The sequence below is a fragment of the Thalassophryne amazonica genome, chromosome 4, assembly GCF_902500255.1.
Source record: "Thalassophryne amazonica chromosome 4, fThaAma1.1, whole genome shotgun sequence".
Lineage (NCBI taxonomy): Eukaryota > Metazoa > Chordata > Actinopteri > Batrachoidiformes > Batrachoididae > Thalassophryne > Thalassophryne amazonica.
The window spans coordinates 111667337-111685781 of NC_047106.1; the positions used below are offsets into that span (position 1 = coordinate 111667337).

The 18445-nt window shown below is 44.8% G+C and overlaps 1 protein-coding gene across 1 annotated transcript; it reads left to right on the forward strand.

The window, feature by feature from the left end:
* The first annotated feature begins 2774 nt into the window (after nucleotides 1-2774).
* On the forward strand, nucleotides 2775-18210 carry rwdd2b (RWD domain containing 2B). Its single transcript, XM_034168433.1, has 4 exons — nucleotides 2775-3242; nucleotides 3340-3407; nucleotides 17431-17799; nucleotides 17900-18210. The coding sequence occupies exons 1-4, from the start codon at nucleotides 3039-3041 to the stop codon at nucleotides 18135-18137; spliced, it is 879 nt and encodes a 292-aa protein (XP_034024324.1). The 5' UTR covers nucleotides 2775-3038; the 3' UTR covers nucleotides 18138-18210.
* Nucleotides 18211-18445: the final 235 nt, after the last annotated feature.

Below are 18445 nucleotides of genomic sequence, written 5' to 3' on the forward strand. Positions count from 1 at the left end.
CTGCACCGATCCGTCTATCGATCTCACGCTCCATCTGTCCCTCACTCGTGAACAAGACCCCGAGATACTTAAACTCCTCCACTTGAGGCAAGGACACTCTACCGACCTGAAGAGGGCAAAGCACCTTTTTCCGGTCGAGAACCATGGCCTCGGATTTGGAGGTGCTGATTTTCATCCCGGACGCTTCACACTCGGCTGTAAACCGCCCCAGTGTACGCTGAAGGTCCTGATTTGACGAAGCCAACAGAACCACATTGTCCGCAAACAGCAGAGACGAAATTCTGTGGTTTCCAAACCAGACCCCCTCTACACCCTGGCTGCGCCTAGAAATTCTGTCCATAAAAATAATGAACAGAACCCGTGACAAAGGGCAGCCCTGGCGGAGGCCAACGTGCACTGGAAACAGGTTTGACTTACTACCGGCAATGCGAACCAAGCTCCTGCTGCGGTCGTACAGGGACCGGATAGCCCTTAGCAAAGGAACCCGGACCCCGTACCCCGGAGCACTCCCCACAGGGTGCCCCGACGGACATGGTCGAACGCCTTCTCCAGATCCACAAAACACATGTGGACTGGTTAGGCAAACTCCCATGAACCCTCGAGCACCCGATGGAGCATGTAGAGCTGGTCCAGTGTGCCGCGACCAGGACGAAAACCACACTGCTCCTCCTGAATCCGAGGTTCGACCATCGGTCAAATTATCCTCTCCAGTACTCTGGAATAGACCTTACCGGGGAGGCTGAGGAGTGTGATCCCCCTATAGTTGGAACACACCCTCCGGTCCCACTTCTTAAACAGAGGGACCACCACCCCGGTCTCCCAATCCAGAGGCACTGTCCCCGATCGCCACGCGATGTTGCAGAGGCGTGTCAGCCAAGACAGCCCCACAACATCCAGAGACTTAAGGTACTCAGGACGGATTTCATCCACCCCAGGAGCCTTGCCACCAAGGAGCTTTCTAACCACCTCGGTGACTTCGGCCTGGGTAATGGATGAGTCCGCCTCCGAGTCCCCAGTCTCTGCTTCCTCTTCGGAAGACGTGACGATGGGATTGAGGAGATCCTCGAAGTACTCCTTCCACTGCCCGACAACATCCCCAGTCAGGGTCAACAACTCCCCACCCACACTGTAAACAGTGCTGGTGGAGAGCTGCTTCCGCCTCCTGAGGCGTTGGACGGTTTGCCAGAATCTCTTCGAGGCCGACCGATAGTCCTCCTCCATAGCCTCCCCGAACTCCTCCTAGACCCGAGTTTTTGCCTCTGCGACCGACGCTTGGCCTGCCTGTACCTGTCAGCTGCCTCTGGGGTCCCACCTACCAACAAAGATAAGTAGGACTCCTTCTTCAGCTTGATGGCATCCCTTACTTCCGGTGTCCTCCACTGGGTTCGGGGATTGCCGACGCAACAGGCACCAGAGACCTTGTGACCACAGCTACGAGCAGCCGCATCGACAATGGAGGTGGAGAACATGGTCCACTCGGACTCCATGTCTCCAACCTCCCCCGGGATCTGGGAGAAGCTCTCCCGGAGGTGGGACTTGAAGACCTCGCTGACAGAGGGTTCCACCAGTCGTTCCCAGCAGACCCTCACGATACGTTTGGGCCTGCCAGGTCTTACTGGCTTCCTACCCTCCCAGCGGATCCAACTCACCACCAGGTGGTGATCAGTCGACAGCTCTGTCCTTCTCTTCACTCGAGTGTCCGAGACACGTGGCCGAAGGTCAGATGATACGACTACAAAGTCGATCATCGACCTCCGGCTCAGGGTGTCCTGGTGCCACGTGCACTTATGGACACCCTTGTGCTCGAACATGGTGTTCGTGATGGACAAACTGTGACTAGCACAGAAGTCCAACAACTGAACACCACTCAGGTTCAGATCCGGGAGGCCGTGCTTCCCGATCACCCCCCTCCAGGTCTCACTGTCGCCGCCCACGTGGGCGTTGAAATCCCCCAGGAGAACAATGGAGTCCCCAGTCGGAGCGCTATCTAGTACCCCTCCCAGGGACTCCAGGAAGGTCGGGTACTCTGCACTGCTGCTCGGCCCGTAGGCTGAGACAACGGTGAGAGACCTGTCCCCGACCCGAAGGCGTAGGGACGCGACCCTCTTGTTCACCGGAGTGAACTCCAACACTTGGCGACTGAGCTGGGGAGCAATAAGCAATGCGACCCCAGCTCTCCGCCTCTCCCCGTGGGCGACACCAGAAAAATGAAGCGTCCAGCCCCTCTCCAGGAGTTGGGTACCAGAGCCCAAGCTGTGCGTGGAGGTGAGCCCGACTATCTTTAGTCGGTATCTCTCAACCTCCCGCATAAGCTCAGGCTCCTTCCCCCCTAGCGAGGTGACATTCCATGTCCCAACAGCCAGGGGTTGTGGGCATGGACCGGGCCGCCGGGCCACCCGCCCTCGACCGCCACCCAATCCTCTCTGCACCGGACCCCCATGGCCCCCTCTGCAGGTGGTGAACCCACAGGAGGGCACTGAATTTATTAATATTAATAAGAGTATAAACAACTATGATCTATGTCATCATCAGCATCATTATTTATTATTATTATTATTATCAGGATTATTGAAACTACTAATATGCTGTATATTTTTTAGAATACATTGTTTATATTTTGCTATTATTAAGCATGCATTAACGAAAACAGTACAAGTGCACACACGCGCTCGCACGCACGCACACACACACTTCTTTTGAGAACTTTTTTGTCTATAATTTTCATAGTATGCTGTATTTTTGCTTGTTGCTTTTCAAGAAATCTGGCAACACGGTCTCATACGCGTAGCATTATTGAAGCTAGCTTGCGCCACGTTTTAACTTTGTTTTCCTTTTCAGTGTCCCGTCTTCACTATGTGTAGCAGCTGTACATCTCAAATTAATATTAAAGTTCTGTTCTTGACCAGACGTTCAGCCTGTTAACGTAGGGAGGTGGGCGTGAAGCGTGAAACTCGTTTGAAAGTTGTCTTACAATGTAGCCGTGGTAGTAAACGTTAAGGCGTGTAGTTTTTAGTTCAGATTATTATTAAGGAGTTTAAATGTCTCGGTTGGAGTGGGCCGAGTGTCAGCTGGCAGAGCTGGAGCTGCTGTGCAGCATGTTTCCCTCTCAGGAGGAGCTGCAGATCTCAGATCAGCTGGCTGTGGCTGAGCTCAGGAGCTTTGTGGAGGGATCTGCACACACTCCTGCGTCCAGACCACAGTTTGTCATCAAACAAAACCTGCACCCAGCAGCCACAGAGAAGGTAACCCCATCACCGCTCTGAGTCTGTGACTGATTTACACATCTTCTAAAACCACCACATTCCTCTCTGTCTTGAACTGTTTTGCTGCTTGGCTCAGGTGGACGTCACTGTATCCTGTGCTTTTCCATCCGAATATCCCAGTGTGTTACCGGAGATAACAGTGAGGTAAGCCCCGTCCTGCTGATGGGTACTGTACATGATCTGGCAATAAATGCCATCCTGCAAGTTGTTCTATGTTAGAGAGGGGATAAAGCATCAGTTATTAGGTCTGAAACACTTTGCAAGCATCACTGCTGTGCTGTGTGTATAGATTTTCATTTCAGTGACCTTACGTCAGACATGCTTGAACCCTCGTGCGCATGCGTGAGTTTTTCCACGCCTGTCGGTGACGTCATTTGCCTGTGAGCACTCCTTGTGGGAGGAGTCGTCCAGCCCCTCGTCGGAATTCCTTTGTCTGAGAAGTTGCTGAGAGACTGGCGCTTTGTTTGATCAAAATTTTTTCTAAACCTGTGAGACACATCGAAGTGGACACGGTTCGAAAAATTAAGCTGGTTTTCTGTGAAAATTTTAACGGCTGATGAGAGATTTTGAGGTGATACTGTCGCTTTAAGGACTTCCCACGGTGTGAGACGTCGCACAGCGCTCTCAGGCGCCGTCGTCAGCCTGTTTCAAGCTGAAAACCTCCACATTTCAGGCTCTATTGATCCAGGACGTCGTGAGAGAACAGAGAAGTTTCAGAAGAAGTCGGTTTCAGCATTTTATCTGGATATTCCACTGTTAAAGGAGATTTTTTTTAATGAAAGACATGCGGACGGGTCCATGCGTCGGGACGCAGCCGGCGCGGTGCGGCGGCACAGGAAAAACACCTCCGTGTTGATAGCCATTTGTAAAATCCAGGCAGCTTTTGATGGCTTTCAGTGGAGTGAGTATATGAGAAATTGTTTAACAGCTGGACATGTTCCAACTTGTCCTTAAGGCTTCCACCGGAGGTGTTTTTCCTGTGGCGGAGCGTTGCGGCGGCTGTGAGCCGACGCTGCAATCCGCCCGCACGTCTTTCATTAAAAAAATCTCCTTTAACAGTGGAATATCCGGATAAAATGCTGAAACCGACTTCTTCTGAAACTTCTCTGTTCTCTCCCGACGTCCTGGATCAATAGAGCCTGAAATGTGGAGGTTTTCAGCTTGAAACAGGCTGACGACGGAGCCTGGGACCGCTGCGCGACGTCTCGCACCGTGGGAAGTCCTTAAAGCGACAGTATCACCTCAAAATCTCTCATCAGCCGTTAAAATTTTCACCGAAAACCAGCTTAATTTTTCGAACCGTGTCCACTTCGATGTGTCTCACAGGTTTAGAAAAAATTTTGATCAAACAAAGCGCCAGTCTCTCAGCAACTTCTCAGACAAAGGAATTCCGACGAGGGGCTGGACGACTCCTCCCACAAGGAGTGCTCACAGGCGAATGACGTCACCGACAGGCGTGGAAAAACTCACGCATGCGCACGAGGGTTTCAGCATGTCTGACGTAAAAACATATGAATGAAATCCATATAGTTTTTGAAAAAATAAAAAGGACTTATATTTTATTGACAGACCTCGTATATCAAAGTAAACATATGAATAAAGTACAGTTTAAAAAAGTGGCTGTAAACTTTTAGGTGAGTAGTAGTAGTAGTAGTGGCAGTGATTGTGAATAAGTGCATTGCATGGAAAAATGTGAAGCACTCACAAGCACAAAACCTAAATCATTTATGTAATCCTGCCACAGTCCTGCAAAGCGTGATTAAAAATAAAATAAAACCAACTTTTCACAGAACAATACACATATCGTTCTTATTAAAGAATACCCAAAGAAGAGCATCACTCAGTTCAGCTTCACTAACCACACCGCCAACTGCATGGGTGCAAATAGTATATTTGGGTATAAGTTGATTTTTATCTCTATCTTTATTGTCAGAATCCCTCTCAGTGATCATTGACAGATCTCATGTTGCATGTGCACCCACTTTTTTCTTCAAACGTTAAGTCCAGACACCCTCTTAAAGCATGTCCACACAAAAGGAGACTGGGCCAGATATGGCCTGTAGGGTGCCACTTAGTAGCCCTCATTCATGCGCTGCACAATGGCAGACTTGTTGTCCTACAAACCATCACTCATGCCATATTAACAACCACAAATACTTTTTTTATTACTCCTTTAGCAGAGCAGATCTCTTGTGAGTTTTAAAGGCAACAATGGATTGTGAAATTGGTTTAAAACTAGAAATCATTTAAAAACTAGAAGGGCACTCTGTAGAGCGCATACCTCCACCACGCCACATATCAATATCAAAGGATGTGGATTCACAAAAGGGCAAACTAATACATTATGCTATATTCCAGAGTTTAATCCGGATCATCACCAAATTTTAATCGATTGATCCTGAATATATTTCCCATCATTCCACCGAATTTGGTTCAAATGCGTTCAAAACTTTTTGAGTTATCCTGTTAACCCTCTGGGGTCCGAGGGCATTTTTTGACAGTTCACTCACCTGGCATAAATGTTTTATTATTGCTGTTAACAGCTCTCCCTGCATCCCACAATCAAGTTTTTTGTCTCTTTTTTTTCAGGACAACCTGTGCTTTCAGAATATATATGTTTTTGTTGTGTTTTATAAGTGTAATAAAGGTTTACAATCAAAAATAGGCAAGGAAAAAATAAAGCAAAAAATAATTTTCCACACACATTTATTCAAAACACACAGCATACTATAATAAACAACTGTTTTGACACTTGATAAAGGTAATTTGAGGTCTTGTGTGAAGGACTGTGAATGCAGTAAAGTAAATCTGTAAGCCCAAATTTGTAATTCAGTGGAGAAATCTTCGTTTAAAAATGACAAATTTGCAGCTAAAATTTAGCCCTCTGTGAAAACAGTTTGTACAGCCGTATCATTTCCATGATGTCAGGGACAAGACGACGCGCTCCCGCCTTCAGTCCGATCCCGCATTGAAATTGATTTTATCTGTTAGTAATGTTACTTATACACGTCCTGGTTTCAACAACCAAAAGTAAGCTGCAATGAATGTGAGATACAGATCTGTGTGCTCAGATCAGCAACGACATCGACAGCGAGCGCCGTTCTTCCTCTCCCGCTCTCTGCCTCCGCGGCGCTTATTAAGTCTGTGGGCTCGTTAATGAGCTCGTTAACCGCCAACGCGGGCCACTCACACCGCCCGTGTCTGCTTTGCAGCCGGTGTTATGCCAGATTCAGCGCACAACACCGGCATCACCTCTCTATCTACTGAATGGAGCTGCAGCACACTTGGCACAAGTCCTGAGATTACGCTCGCTGTTTTATAAGCGAAGCGGCCGGTACACCTGTTGCTGCAAGGACAGACTTCTTGCGGCAAAATCCACAGCACCGCACGTCTCGGCAATCGGAGCCCCAGAGCTCCATGGACGCTGAGAGAGGTTTATATATTTTTAATGACTGGGATTCTTTGTGGGTCTCGCCTCCATATCCCGCGATGGTACTGGAGGTGAAAGACAATAGATTTTCATTGCGACACCACTCAATCAAACGGGCGTATGAAAAAGTCCCCCAAAATAATCTTCAAGCACAAATAAAAGAAATGTGTACTCACCAAACGTGCCGCAAGACAATATGAAGTTTTAAAAAAAGTAGATCCTTTCGTATAAGACAAGAAAAAGGTGCAGATGCAAACTGACGTAAATCCACAAATTACAATTGGCGCAATGCATGCTGGGAGAGCTGTAAATTTGTCATTTTCAAATGAAGATTTCTCCGTTGAATGACAGATCTGGGCTTGCAGATTTACTTTACTACATTCAGAAGGATCTCATGTGTAAATGTTTGTCATTTTTTGTTCAAAAAATCTGACTGCATTTTTTTCAGTGCAGGTCTCCTTTAAAGTTGAGGCCTGTTCTTTTTTTAATATATGCTGCTGTTATGAAACCTGCAAAAAAAGTGCAAATGCCTGGGAAAATGTATCTGTTCTTTTTATGTGCTGGATCCTTGTGGAAGTTTTCTTTTGCTTCACATTCTTTGTCAGAAAGGTTTTTTTTTTTTTTTTTTTTTTTTTTTTTTTTTTTTGCTCTGCCAGTTCCTCCTTGAATATTTTCTCTTGAGCTGCCATCTCTTGGACATATTGGTCCTCCTTGGATTGGAATCATTCTTTTAGCACCCCAGTTCCTTTTCAGAATGTTTTTTTCAGTGTCTCCACCTCTTTCCTAAAGTATTCCTTCGAGTTCCCTATTGAAATTGTCCTCCTTAGCTTCCCGTTCTTGCTTAAAGAACTCCTGCTGGCTTTCAAGTTTACCCTTAAAGCAACCTTCCTTAGCTTCCAGCTCCTGCCTGTAGTTCTCCCTCTGTACTTCCAGCTCCCTCTTGAAACAGTCCTCCTTAGCCTCCAGCTGCTGCCTGAAGCACTCGTGCTGGCTTTCCAGTTTCTCCTTAAAACAACCCTCTTTAGTTCTCTTTCTAGGTTTCTACTTCCTTCTTAAATTTTCCTCTTTAGCTCCCACCTCAGTCCTGTTCACCTTATTCAGCCTGCCCACTTTTGCAACAGAGGCATTTTTTTGTCTTAGGACTTCTGGTGAGCGGTGTTTTCAGTATAGAACAATTAAAGATATTACATGGGTAGAAACAAAAACCTTTTTGAAAAGCTCAAAGGGAGCAACTCTGGCTCACCCACAGGTCATAACAGAGTGGGAAGATGTCATGAAAAAGTGGCCCTCGATTATTTTTAACTACTTTGTGTTGTCACTCGGTGTGGACGGTTTGGCTATGAGGAACTACGAGCTCCATACCGCACAGTGCCGCTGAAGCTCGTATAAAAGCACAATCAAGTTAAAATACTACCTGACAAACAGTACCACCGTAACGTCAAGATTACGTAACGTTAATATACGTATGGTGTTATTTCATGCAGTGTTTGGTTGAATCAAATGCCAGAAAATGAGTAAATTAGATAGCAGCTAATGCTACAAACACAGCTCACCCGTTTGTCTTACTAGCATCCGCCGTGGCTTCTTCAATGGAGCGTTGTAGTCCAACCATTTCTCTGGGAAAAGATCCAGTGATGTGGGGTTTTTATTCTCCACAAAATGAAAAGAACAGACATAGGGATGTTTGGATAGATTTTTCAAATTCATCGCCTTTAGCGATCACCGGAGATCCTCGTCTTTCAATGGAGGAGGGAACAAGTTAAATGCTGGTCCACAGCATTCAAATCGCTCCTTTCCATGTTCAAAACATTGTTCTGAAAGCGATAGTTTCGTCTTCTTCCAGTTGTTGTGACACCCAAGAACTGAACAGTTAATGCTGCTCATGTTTGGACACTTCTAGCGTACTGTTTTTCCACATAGATAATCATCAGACGCAGCGGCAAATCGGAAGTTGCTTGACGAAATGCAGCCACCCACCCTAACTTCCTGAATAATGTGAATAGAACTCCTTCTGGTGCTCTAGCTACTCATTAAATTTCAATTTTCAATTTATTTTCATCTATCTAGTGCCAAATCAAGGCGCTTCACACAAGTAAGGTCTAACCTTACCAACTCCCAGAGCAAGCACACAGGTGACAGTAGTAAGGAAAAACTCCCTTTGATGATTTGAGGAAGAAACCTCAAACAGACCAGACTCAAAGGGGTGACCCTCTGCTTGGGCCATGCTACCGACACAAATTACAAAACAATTCACAAAATGAACATAGAGGAAATGTTGCCGGTGCATAGGACAGGAGGGTTACAGAAACCACACCCATCCAGAGATGGGCATCAGAAAGACAACAAATACAGTATCATTTGTTAGCATTAAGCAACAAGAAAACAGAAGAAATACTAAGGTGATCGACGGCCACTAGCCCTAAGCTTCACTAAAAGACCCAGAATTTAGATAAAGTTGAGTCCGTGTCCCGCTCCGTTTCCTAATAAAATGAATTAAAAGAGTAAAAAGCATAGTAACATACTATGCCAGTATGCTAGCCATACAAAAGGGAAAATAAGTGTGTCTTAAGTCTGGACTTGAAAGTCTCTACAAAATCTCTCTGTTTTATTGACGCAGGGAGATCATTCCACAGAACAGGGGCACGATAGAGAAAGCTCTGTGACCCGCAGACTTCTTATTCACCCTAGAGACGCAAAGTAGTCCTGCACCCTGAGAAAGTAAAGCCTGGGCTGTGCCTGGGCTCCTTAAAACTGTACTCCTTAACCCTCAGTTCTACTGTTTTGTTGGTAGCCTCCAACTCCTCTTGATAACGCTTTGCCTGGGCTGCCAGCTGCACTCTGCATCGTTCCTCTTGAGCTTCCCTGTCTCTGGTGAAGGTTTTTAGGGCGAACCTCAGGCGTGTCCCCACATTGATTAAATTTTCCTGACCAGTCAATGTGTGCTCTCTCTTTCAGTTTGCTTTGTGTGTTCTCTGGATGAGGTCTCTGCTGAGATGTGACAAGTCGCCCATCTTCTGTCACAGTCAGTCCGTAATGCTCCAGGCTGAGTTTTAACCAAGTCATTTACTATCTTATATGTCATATTTCAGATGAACTGGATGGAGCAGATGTGTGAAAATGGGAGCAAAAACTAAAGTGATGCATTTATATTTTAGTTCAGTGACAATACATGTGTTCTGTAACACACATTTAATATTATTATTTGAAAACTCAAAAGTTCTTTTTATCAGAATCAGAATCGCCTTTATTGTTTGTCATTGTAATTTGCATTACAACGAGATTTGAGTGCAACTCCAAAAAGGTGCTTTCCATGGTGTGAGTTATTTTTAGCCAAATAAAAGATAGTGAAATTTAACAGTAAATTATTCAGAGTATATGCACAACTAATATAAACGTAAGGTAAAATAAAATGAAATGTGGACTAAGTACAAGAATTATATACAACTGTGGAATCATATTGCACGGGAATATTGCACATGGTTTACAGATATTGCACAAGAAACTTGAAGGTGCGGATTAGAGTGATTTGTTATTGTTCAGTGCAGTGATCACTCTGGGGAGAAAGCTGTCCCTGAGTCTGTTTGTCCTAGTTTTGATTGACCTATACCATTGGCCGGAGGGTAGTAGGTCAAACAGGTGGTTGCTGGGGTGGGATGTGTCTTTGCTGATGCTGACAGCTCTGCTGAGGTAGCAAGAGCTGGCAGTGTCTTCCAGGCTGGGCAGAGAGCAGCCAGTGATCCCCTGGGCCGTTTTGGTCACCCTCTGCAGCGCTCTCCTGTCTGCTGCTGTGCACCCCTCGTACCACGCTGTGATGCAGTACGTCAGGATGCTCTCGATGGTGGCTCTGTAGAACAACATCAGCAGCTTCTCCTCTAGATTGTTAGTCCTGAGCACCCTCAGGAAGTGGAGTCGCTGCTGGACTTTCTTCACCACCACTGTGGTGTTGGCAGTCCAGGTGAGGCTGTCAGAGAGCTGCACTCCCAGGAACCTGATGGAGCTGATCCTTTCCACACAGTCTCCTTGGATGTAGAGCGGTCAGGCCTGTTCTTCCTGAAGTCCAGGATTATTTCTTTTGTTTTAATGGTGTTCAGTGGCAGGTTGTTAGCTGAACACCACGCTGTCAGTCGATTTACCTCGTCTCTGTAGTCAGTCTCATCCCCCCCTGAGATGAGCCCAATCACGGTGGTATCATCCGCAAACTTTATGATGGTGTTTGTGGGATGGGTTGGAGAGCAGTCGTGTGTGTAAAGGGTGAACAGGAGGGCTCAGTACACAGCCTTGAGGGGAACTGGTGCTGAGTATGATGGTGGAGGAATGGTGGGGGCCAAGTTTCATGGGCTGTGGGCGGTTTGTGAGGAAGTCCTTGATCCACTGGCAGATGGGGGTGGAGATGCCCAGATGTCAGTTTCTAGATTAGGATCTCCGGGATGATGTGGTTGAATGCTGAGCTGAAGTCCAGGAAGAGCATCCTCACATAGCTCCCCTGGTGCTCCAGGTGGCTCAGCGCAGTGTGGAAAGCTGTGGTGATAGCATCCTCTGTGGTGCGGTTTGCCCTGTAGGCAAACTGTTGAGGATCCAGAGTGGGAGGCAGACAGGCTCTGATGTGCTGAGAGACCAATCTTTCAAAGCACTTCATGACCACAGGCATAAGTGCAACAGGTCTGTAGTCATTTATGCTCTTCACTGCTGACTTCTTTGGGAGTGGAATGATGGTGGAGGATTTGAGGCAGAGTGGAATGATGGCCTGCGACAGGGACAGGTTGAAGATGCAGGTGAAAACTCCAGCCAGTTGGTCAGCACATGCTTTCAGTACCTTGGCAGGTACACCATCGGGGCCGACCGCCTTCCTGGGGTTCACCGCCTTCAGCGCACATCTCACTTCATGTTCCTGAAGTGTTAGCGTGCTAGTGCTGGATGGTGGTGGGTGTGGAGTTGCTGCTGGTCTGTCTGCTTTGAAGCGGGCAAAGAAGCGGTTTAGCTCCTCTGCCAGTGAGGCGTTAGGCATCAGAATTACTTATTATCAATTACTCAATTAATCGATACAATACTCCATTCCAAAAATATTTGATAGCTGCAGCCCTAAAAAGGAGTGATATTGAGAAGCAGAAAAGATGTGAAAAGAGCCACAGAAGCCAATGACTCCTTCAAGTCTTTTGCTTCACAAACAGTCCCAGAATGTAGATGTGATGAGACTGAGTCCTGCTTTGTTATTAGCATCATAATTTAAGATGGAGGGAGTTCAGTGCAACACCAGAATGTTAATCATACAAAAAGGAGAACAGATGTGTCTTTTGTCTGGATTTGAATGACTCCACAGAATTGGAGTGTTTTATCTCAGCAGACTGACTGTGTGCGCTTAATGTGCTCAAGACATACCCAGATGGCCTCAGTGACACTTTCAGGTTGTAGGCTGTCAAATGGTGTCAGGGAGAGTTGTTTCAAAGGTACAACAGCTACACATTCACCAAAGAAAAACTGAGCTCAAGAATTTTGATGCAACAGACCAATCAAAAAGCAACGTCGTTTTACCTAAATAATATTCTGTGACTTGCTGCGTGCTTACTGGATGCTGGAAAGATTGGAAATTAGATGTGCTTGTGCAGAAACAGTTTTTACACAGAAATGTACGAAATCAGTTGAGAAAAGTGTGATTTTCTAATTACCCCCCACCCACCACACACTCACACAGAAAAGCCCAAACTAAACTGTTGAAAACGCAGTCACACGCCACATACAGCAGTTGCACATGTGTGCACAACAGGCAGTATTTCAGAGTGGCCCCTCTATCTTTTCACATCATTAGTGCCTTTTATTCTACATGATTCCATACTGTGACTGTCATTTGAGCATGAGTTAGGGCACAATCATTTTTTGTATGTGCGTGTCCAGCCGTCACTCAGCAGTAGCACAATACATAAAAAAATAAAAATACTTACATCACCATCAACTGGAATTATAATCCAGATTAATCAGAGCTCCATGTGAATAAAATTGAACCTTGTCAACTCCATAGTGGCACAGACAGCAGTCATGTGACTGTTTCCATACGTGCATTACTGTAACAACAATGTGACTTATTATGGGAGTCACAAAACTGATCTCATCATTTATTCTACAGTGCAGTGAAAAAGTTAGTGCACCCTTGAGCTTTTACATTTGAATCGTCTATGTGGGCAAATATGACATCAAAATAACAAAACAAAAAAATCTGGTGTTTTGTGTGTGTGTGTGTGTGTGTGTGTGTGTGTGTGTGTGTGTGTGTGTGTGTGTGTGTGTGTGTGTATATATATATATATATATATATATACGAGGTCTGTTAGAAAACTATCCGACCTTTTAATTTAAAAAAAAAAACTATATGGTTTTGAATCATGTACGCTTGCATCAGCCAAGCTTGAACCTTCGTGCGCATGTGTGAGTTTTTTCACGCCTGTCGGTTGCGTCATTCGCCTGTGGGCAGGCTTTGAGTGAGCACTGGTCCACCCCCCACGTCGGATTTTCATTGTCAGGACAACGGCTGAGCGATTAGAGCAGCGCTGAATCAAATTTTTCCAGAAACTGTGTGAGACATCCAGGTGGAAAGCATTCGGAAGATTCAGACGGCTTTCGGTGAAGATACTCTGGGCGTCACACATATTAAGGATCATTACAACCTGATTAAAGACGGCCCACAGTGGCGCAGGGCGCGCAGCACTCCGAGCGGCCATCAACAGGCTGAAACGACCAGATCATTTCCAAAGTGAAGGCTGTGTTGATCCGGGACGTCATCTGACTACCAGAGAAATTATGGAAGAGGCGGACATCAGCACTTTTGCGGCACATTCCACTGTTACAGGAGATTTTGTAATGAAAGACGTGCAGAGGAATTCGCGCGTCGGGACGGAGCCGCTCATGGCGCACAACAAAAAGCACGTCCGTGTTGGAAGTCTCACAGGACAAGTTGTGACATGCCCAGCTGTTATGCAATTTCTTGGATACTCACTCGACTGAAAAGCCACCGAAAGCCGTCTGAATCTTCCGAATGGTTTCCAACACGGACGTGCCCACAGGCGAATGACGCAACCGACAGGCGTGAAAAAACTCACGCATGCGCACGAAGGTTCAAGCTTGGCTGATGCAAGTGCACATGATTCAAATCCATATAGTTTTTAAAAAAAAATAAAAAGGTCGGATAGTTTTCTAACAGACCTCGTGTGTGTGTGTGTGTATATATACACTCAACAAAAATATAAACGCAACACTTTCGGTTTTGCTCCCATTTTGTATGAGATGAACTCAAAGATCTAAAACTTTTTTCCACATACACAATATCACCATTTCCCTCAAATATTGTTCACAAACCAGTCTAAATCTGTGATAGTGAGCACTTCTCCTTTGCTGAGATAATCCATCCCACCTCACAGGTGTACCATATCAGGATGGGGGGGGGGGGGGGTGTTAGTGTTGTACTCTTTAATCATGATCGTTACTGAGTTTTTAAAATGCTTATTGCAAAGCGTTCGTTTTTTTTTTTTTTTTTTTACATCATGCAAGTTTTATAAGTCCGTGGACACTGATCTGTGTGTTACAGATACAAATCAGTTTCCTCAGATCCGCGGAGTTTCGAGGAGAATAAATGCCACTCAAAGCGTAGCTGTTACGACAATTGTCGTAAAGCGGGACTGGTTGGTTGCTGCGGTGACACTGTGTGGCTCCTGTGCAAAGCTTAGCTAAACGTAGCATGTGGACATCGCACACTTTTAGAACTTTAAAGTTTTTAAAAGAAGAATTTTGCAGCATGTCTGTGTCACGGAGCAACATGAGACAGAGCGAAGATGGCGAGAAAGACAGTTTGAAAAAGTATTATCACACTTTTCAAACCGTCTTTCTCGACAAGAGTCTGTGGAATTGTTACTGGCTTCATGAACACACCTGATAGATAAACGGAAAAAGTGAACTGGTAAGAATTTTTTCCTCTCTCTGGAAGATAAACATTGTGCTGTTCAAACAGGATTTCAGAAAAGATTATGTGCCTTTTTTTTTCATTCATTAATCTAGACTTTCTTTCATTTAAAAAAAGACATTGTGGCTTTGTATGAATTTAGGCTACATGAATTTACACAACAATGTAAATTAGTTTTTATTAATGTAGACTTTTTTCATGGGAAAAAAGACACTGTGGCTTTTGAGTGGATTTACAGGAATTTACACAAGAATGTGTGGCTTTTTTACTATGTTCATTCGGCTGCTCGCGGTTTTGTTCGGGGTCGCCACAGCAGATACAACCAGATCCGCATTGGTAATTGGCACAAGTTTCACGCCGGGTGTAGGGTAGTCACAATTATTACAATATTCACCAATCGCGATTATTTTTCATATTCGCGATTACCCAGAATTATTTATTTTATCCACAAAGCATACAATGACTCGCTCACTCACTCTGTTTCGCTCTCGTCTTAAGGCAGGACAATAACATGGAGGCTGAGGAGCGATCCGTCCTGCTGTTTGGATAAGACGGCCGATTAAAACTGTGGCCGTCTTCTTCGAAGCCGTCTAAAATGCGGAGTTTACCGAAGGAGCTGTGTGTGTGTGTGTGTGTGTGTGTGTGTGTGTGTGTGTGTGTGTGTGTGTGTGTGTGTGTGTGTGTGTGTGTGTGTGTGTGTGTGCGCATGCGTGCGGAGTCAACAGGCTGCGAGGGAGGGGTGGGGGAGGGAGATTCCTGAATGGAGGCACAACACGTTAGTCTCCTGAGAACCATCAGTGCACAGCGAGCGCGGAGCAGAGAGAGGATTTTAACCAGAGTAAACAAAAAACCAAAACGTGGAGCTGCCTTTACTTCTCTCTGAACTTGCTCTCCCGGTATGATTCTGCTGTTAACGTCCTGTTCACACCATGTGCGCGTGGTATACTGAATTTATGAGATCATGAGATGAAATAAACGGTCAGATATCTTTAAAAACATATTTAAAAAATGAGAATATGTTCAGACGCACAGATCACAAAAAGCAGGTGAGAACTCTGAACTTTAACAGCTGTTATTTTCCAAAGGTATTTATTTGTTCAATCTTGAGCTTAATGTCATGTTTAAGCACAAAACGTGACTGATGAGGAAAAACAATTTCAGAAATGCAACAGAAACAACCACAAATCAGAAAAAGTTGGGACTGTATGTAAAATGAAGATTAAAAATAAAAATGTTGCATTATTCCCAGTTTCTCCACTCACAAAAGCCAAACATTCTTCCAGAGTTGTGTAATTATACTATGATAGTAGAATATAAAGAAGGGAAAAAAGAAAAAAAAAATAGACAATATATTCGTCAATCGCAGTTATTTGTCTGACAATTAATCGTCTCCAGAAATTCCTAATCGTGACAACCCTAGCCGGATGCTCTTCCTGACGCAACTCCAGTTTTACCTGGAGAAACACACACAGCTGCTGGTGTTCCAAAGAGGTCTCCCATCCAAGTACTAACCAGATCCTGCTCTGCTTAGCTTCTGAGATCTGTATGTTACTGATATTTTACCATGATTTTTAAAATATTCTACAATCTTTAGCTGTGGTTTTTGACATGGTTTAACAGTCTTTTCAGTCATCATGAATTTCATGTAGTTTAATTGTTCTGAGTTAATGCATAATTTGGTTTACAATTAAAAGGAAAATCATACCGTGTCCTACTTCCACGTCATATTCTGTTATTTCAACATGATCATTGACGGTTCAAATGAAAGGTTGAATCTAGGATCATTTAAATATGCACTAATTTTGAGATTTGTTCTACCAGGAGATGAAAATTTAATTTGGTTTCGGGGGTCCCACAAGGCCCTAGACCCCGGCTTTATAAGAACACCACAGACAAATGCCTGAGGCGTGGTTTGAACCCACAACCTCTGGTTGTGAGTCGGGGTCTAACAATACGTAGATCCATCTTTAGCAAGGTATTTACAGTCTTCAGTGATCCATTATAATCAATGCAAAGTGAAAACATCAATTCATATAATGCTGTCTTTATTTTGAAATTCCCACAGCACATCAGAGTCCACATTTCTGTCCATGTGTTCCTTTTTCCTAAACATTCATTCTGTGGATGCGGCCTATGTCCAGGCACATAATGGACACCTGATATCATCTTATTGATCGCGGGGTCCTGAATTGAGTCATGGCAGATTTTGTGATATTAGTAGAACATATTGTGTTGTTGACCAAAGAGCTGATATAAAATTATGTTGTGTAACCTGGTTCACAGTGTTAATTATTAGGTGACAGCACTGTCATAGCACCACCAGTGAAAACTCACAGCATGTGTCACAAAAACTCCTTTTTCTCATTTTTCATTCAGGTCAAAATTACACATCTGTAGAGTTGGCTTGGACTCCTAGAGAGTTTATTCAGCACTTACATGATCAGCTTTCAGAAAGGTGTAACACAGAACGTACTAAAATAATGCTTCTTAATTGAAAATTAACTCTGCAATATCAGATTTTAACACTTCAGTTTTTGCTGTGTTTGTCAGTGGGAGGGATTTGGAGACTGATAAACGATCAGACATCATTTGTATTGATTACGTAATCATTCAACTTACTGAAAGTCTCAGTTATTTTTGTTCAAACAAGCTCAACTAGTCACAGTTGCTGCTCTTTTTTTCCTTAAGTGTTTCATGAAAAGTTTATTTTTTCTCCCTGAGGACAGCGACTCTGCTTTTGGTGTGTTCTTGAGTGGTGAATCTCTCCCTCACAGCATGTATTATTTGTACCCTAGGTGTGCCAGTCTCAGCAGGGCCCAGCAGACACGGCTGCATGCAGATCTCACTGCGTACCTCATGGAAAACTGCCAGGGGGAAGTGTGCGTGCTGTCTGCTGTGGACTGGGTGAAAGACAACCTGCAGCTCTTCATTAACAAGAGCTCATCAGCTGCAGCGCCTTCAAAGAAAGAGCCTGCGTCTCCGCGGCCACACCAAGTCTTCAGCCGACTTTGGATCTACAGCCACCACATCTACAACAAGACAAAGAGGAAGAATATTTTGGAGTGGTCCAAGGAGCTGGGCCTGTCAGGATTTAGCATGCCTGGTAAACCTGGCATTGTGTGTGTGGAAGGCCCTCAAATCGCCTGCGAGGAGTTCTGGTCCAGGTATCATGAGAGTCGTCGTTTTCTGTATCTGATATCACTGCAAACAGACTGCAGAATGGGCTCACGTTTCTTACTTTTCCAAACTTTTTCTTTGCCTCAGAGTGAAGGTTCTGACATGGAAGAAGATCATGATTCGACACAGAGAGGATATTCCCCTGGATGGACAGGGTGACGAAAAGATGGAGTCACTGCGTAAATTCACAGGCTTTGAAGAGGCAATGTTTGATCCCCATGGGAACAGAGGTAATCACATGGACCTTGGACAGTTGTATAAATTCTTAAATGAAAAAGGTTGTTGTGATGTCTTTCAGATGTATTTTGGCATTGAAGGGAGATAGAAGTCAGACCATGTGCAGGGATGCCAGGTCCACTCAGGGCTGCTATTCATTCATTTATAAGCTGATTAAAAATTTTGAGTTTCATTAGTGTGTGTGTGTGTGTGTGTTTGTGTGGGGGGTGGGGGGGGGGTGTCTTTTATTTTTGGCTTTATCTCGGCATTCAAATAATGAATAAAATTTACTTAAGTTTCCAAATATTGCTGGTTGAGAGAAATGGGCTCTCTCCGTGCATACACACACATACACATACACACACACACACACACACACCCTTTCCCATGTGATGAAGCCACTTTCACACCAGGCTT

Bases quoted from the DNA above. Each gene is read 5' to 3' on its own strand.
- rwdd2b (XM_034168433.1), top strand. From the start codon at position 3,039: ATGTCTCGGTTGGAGTGGGCCGAGTGTCAGCTGGCAGAGCTGGAGCTG. The intron at 3,243-3,339 runs GTAACCCCATCA...TGCTTGGCTCAG, and splicing joins ACCCAGCAGCCACAGAGAAG to GTGGACGTCACTGTATCCTG. The intron at 3,408-17,430 runs GTAAGCCCCGTC...TTTGTACCCTAG, and splicing joins TTACCGGAGATAACAGTGAG to GTGTGCCAGTCTCAGCAGGG.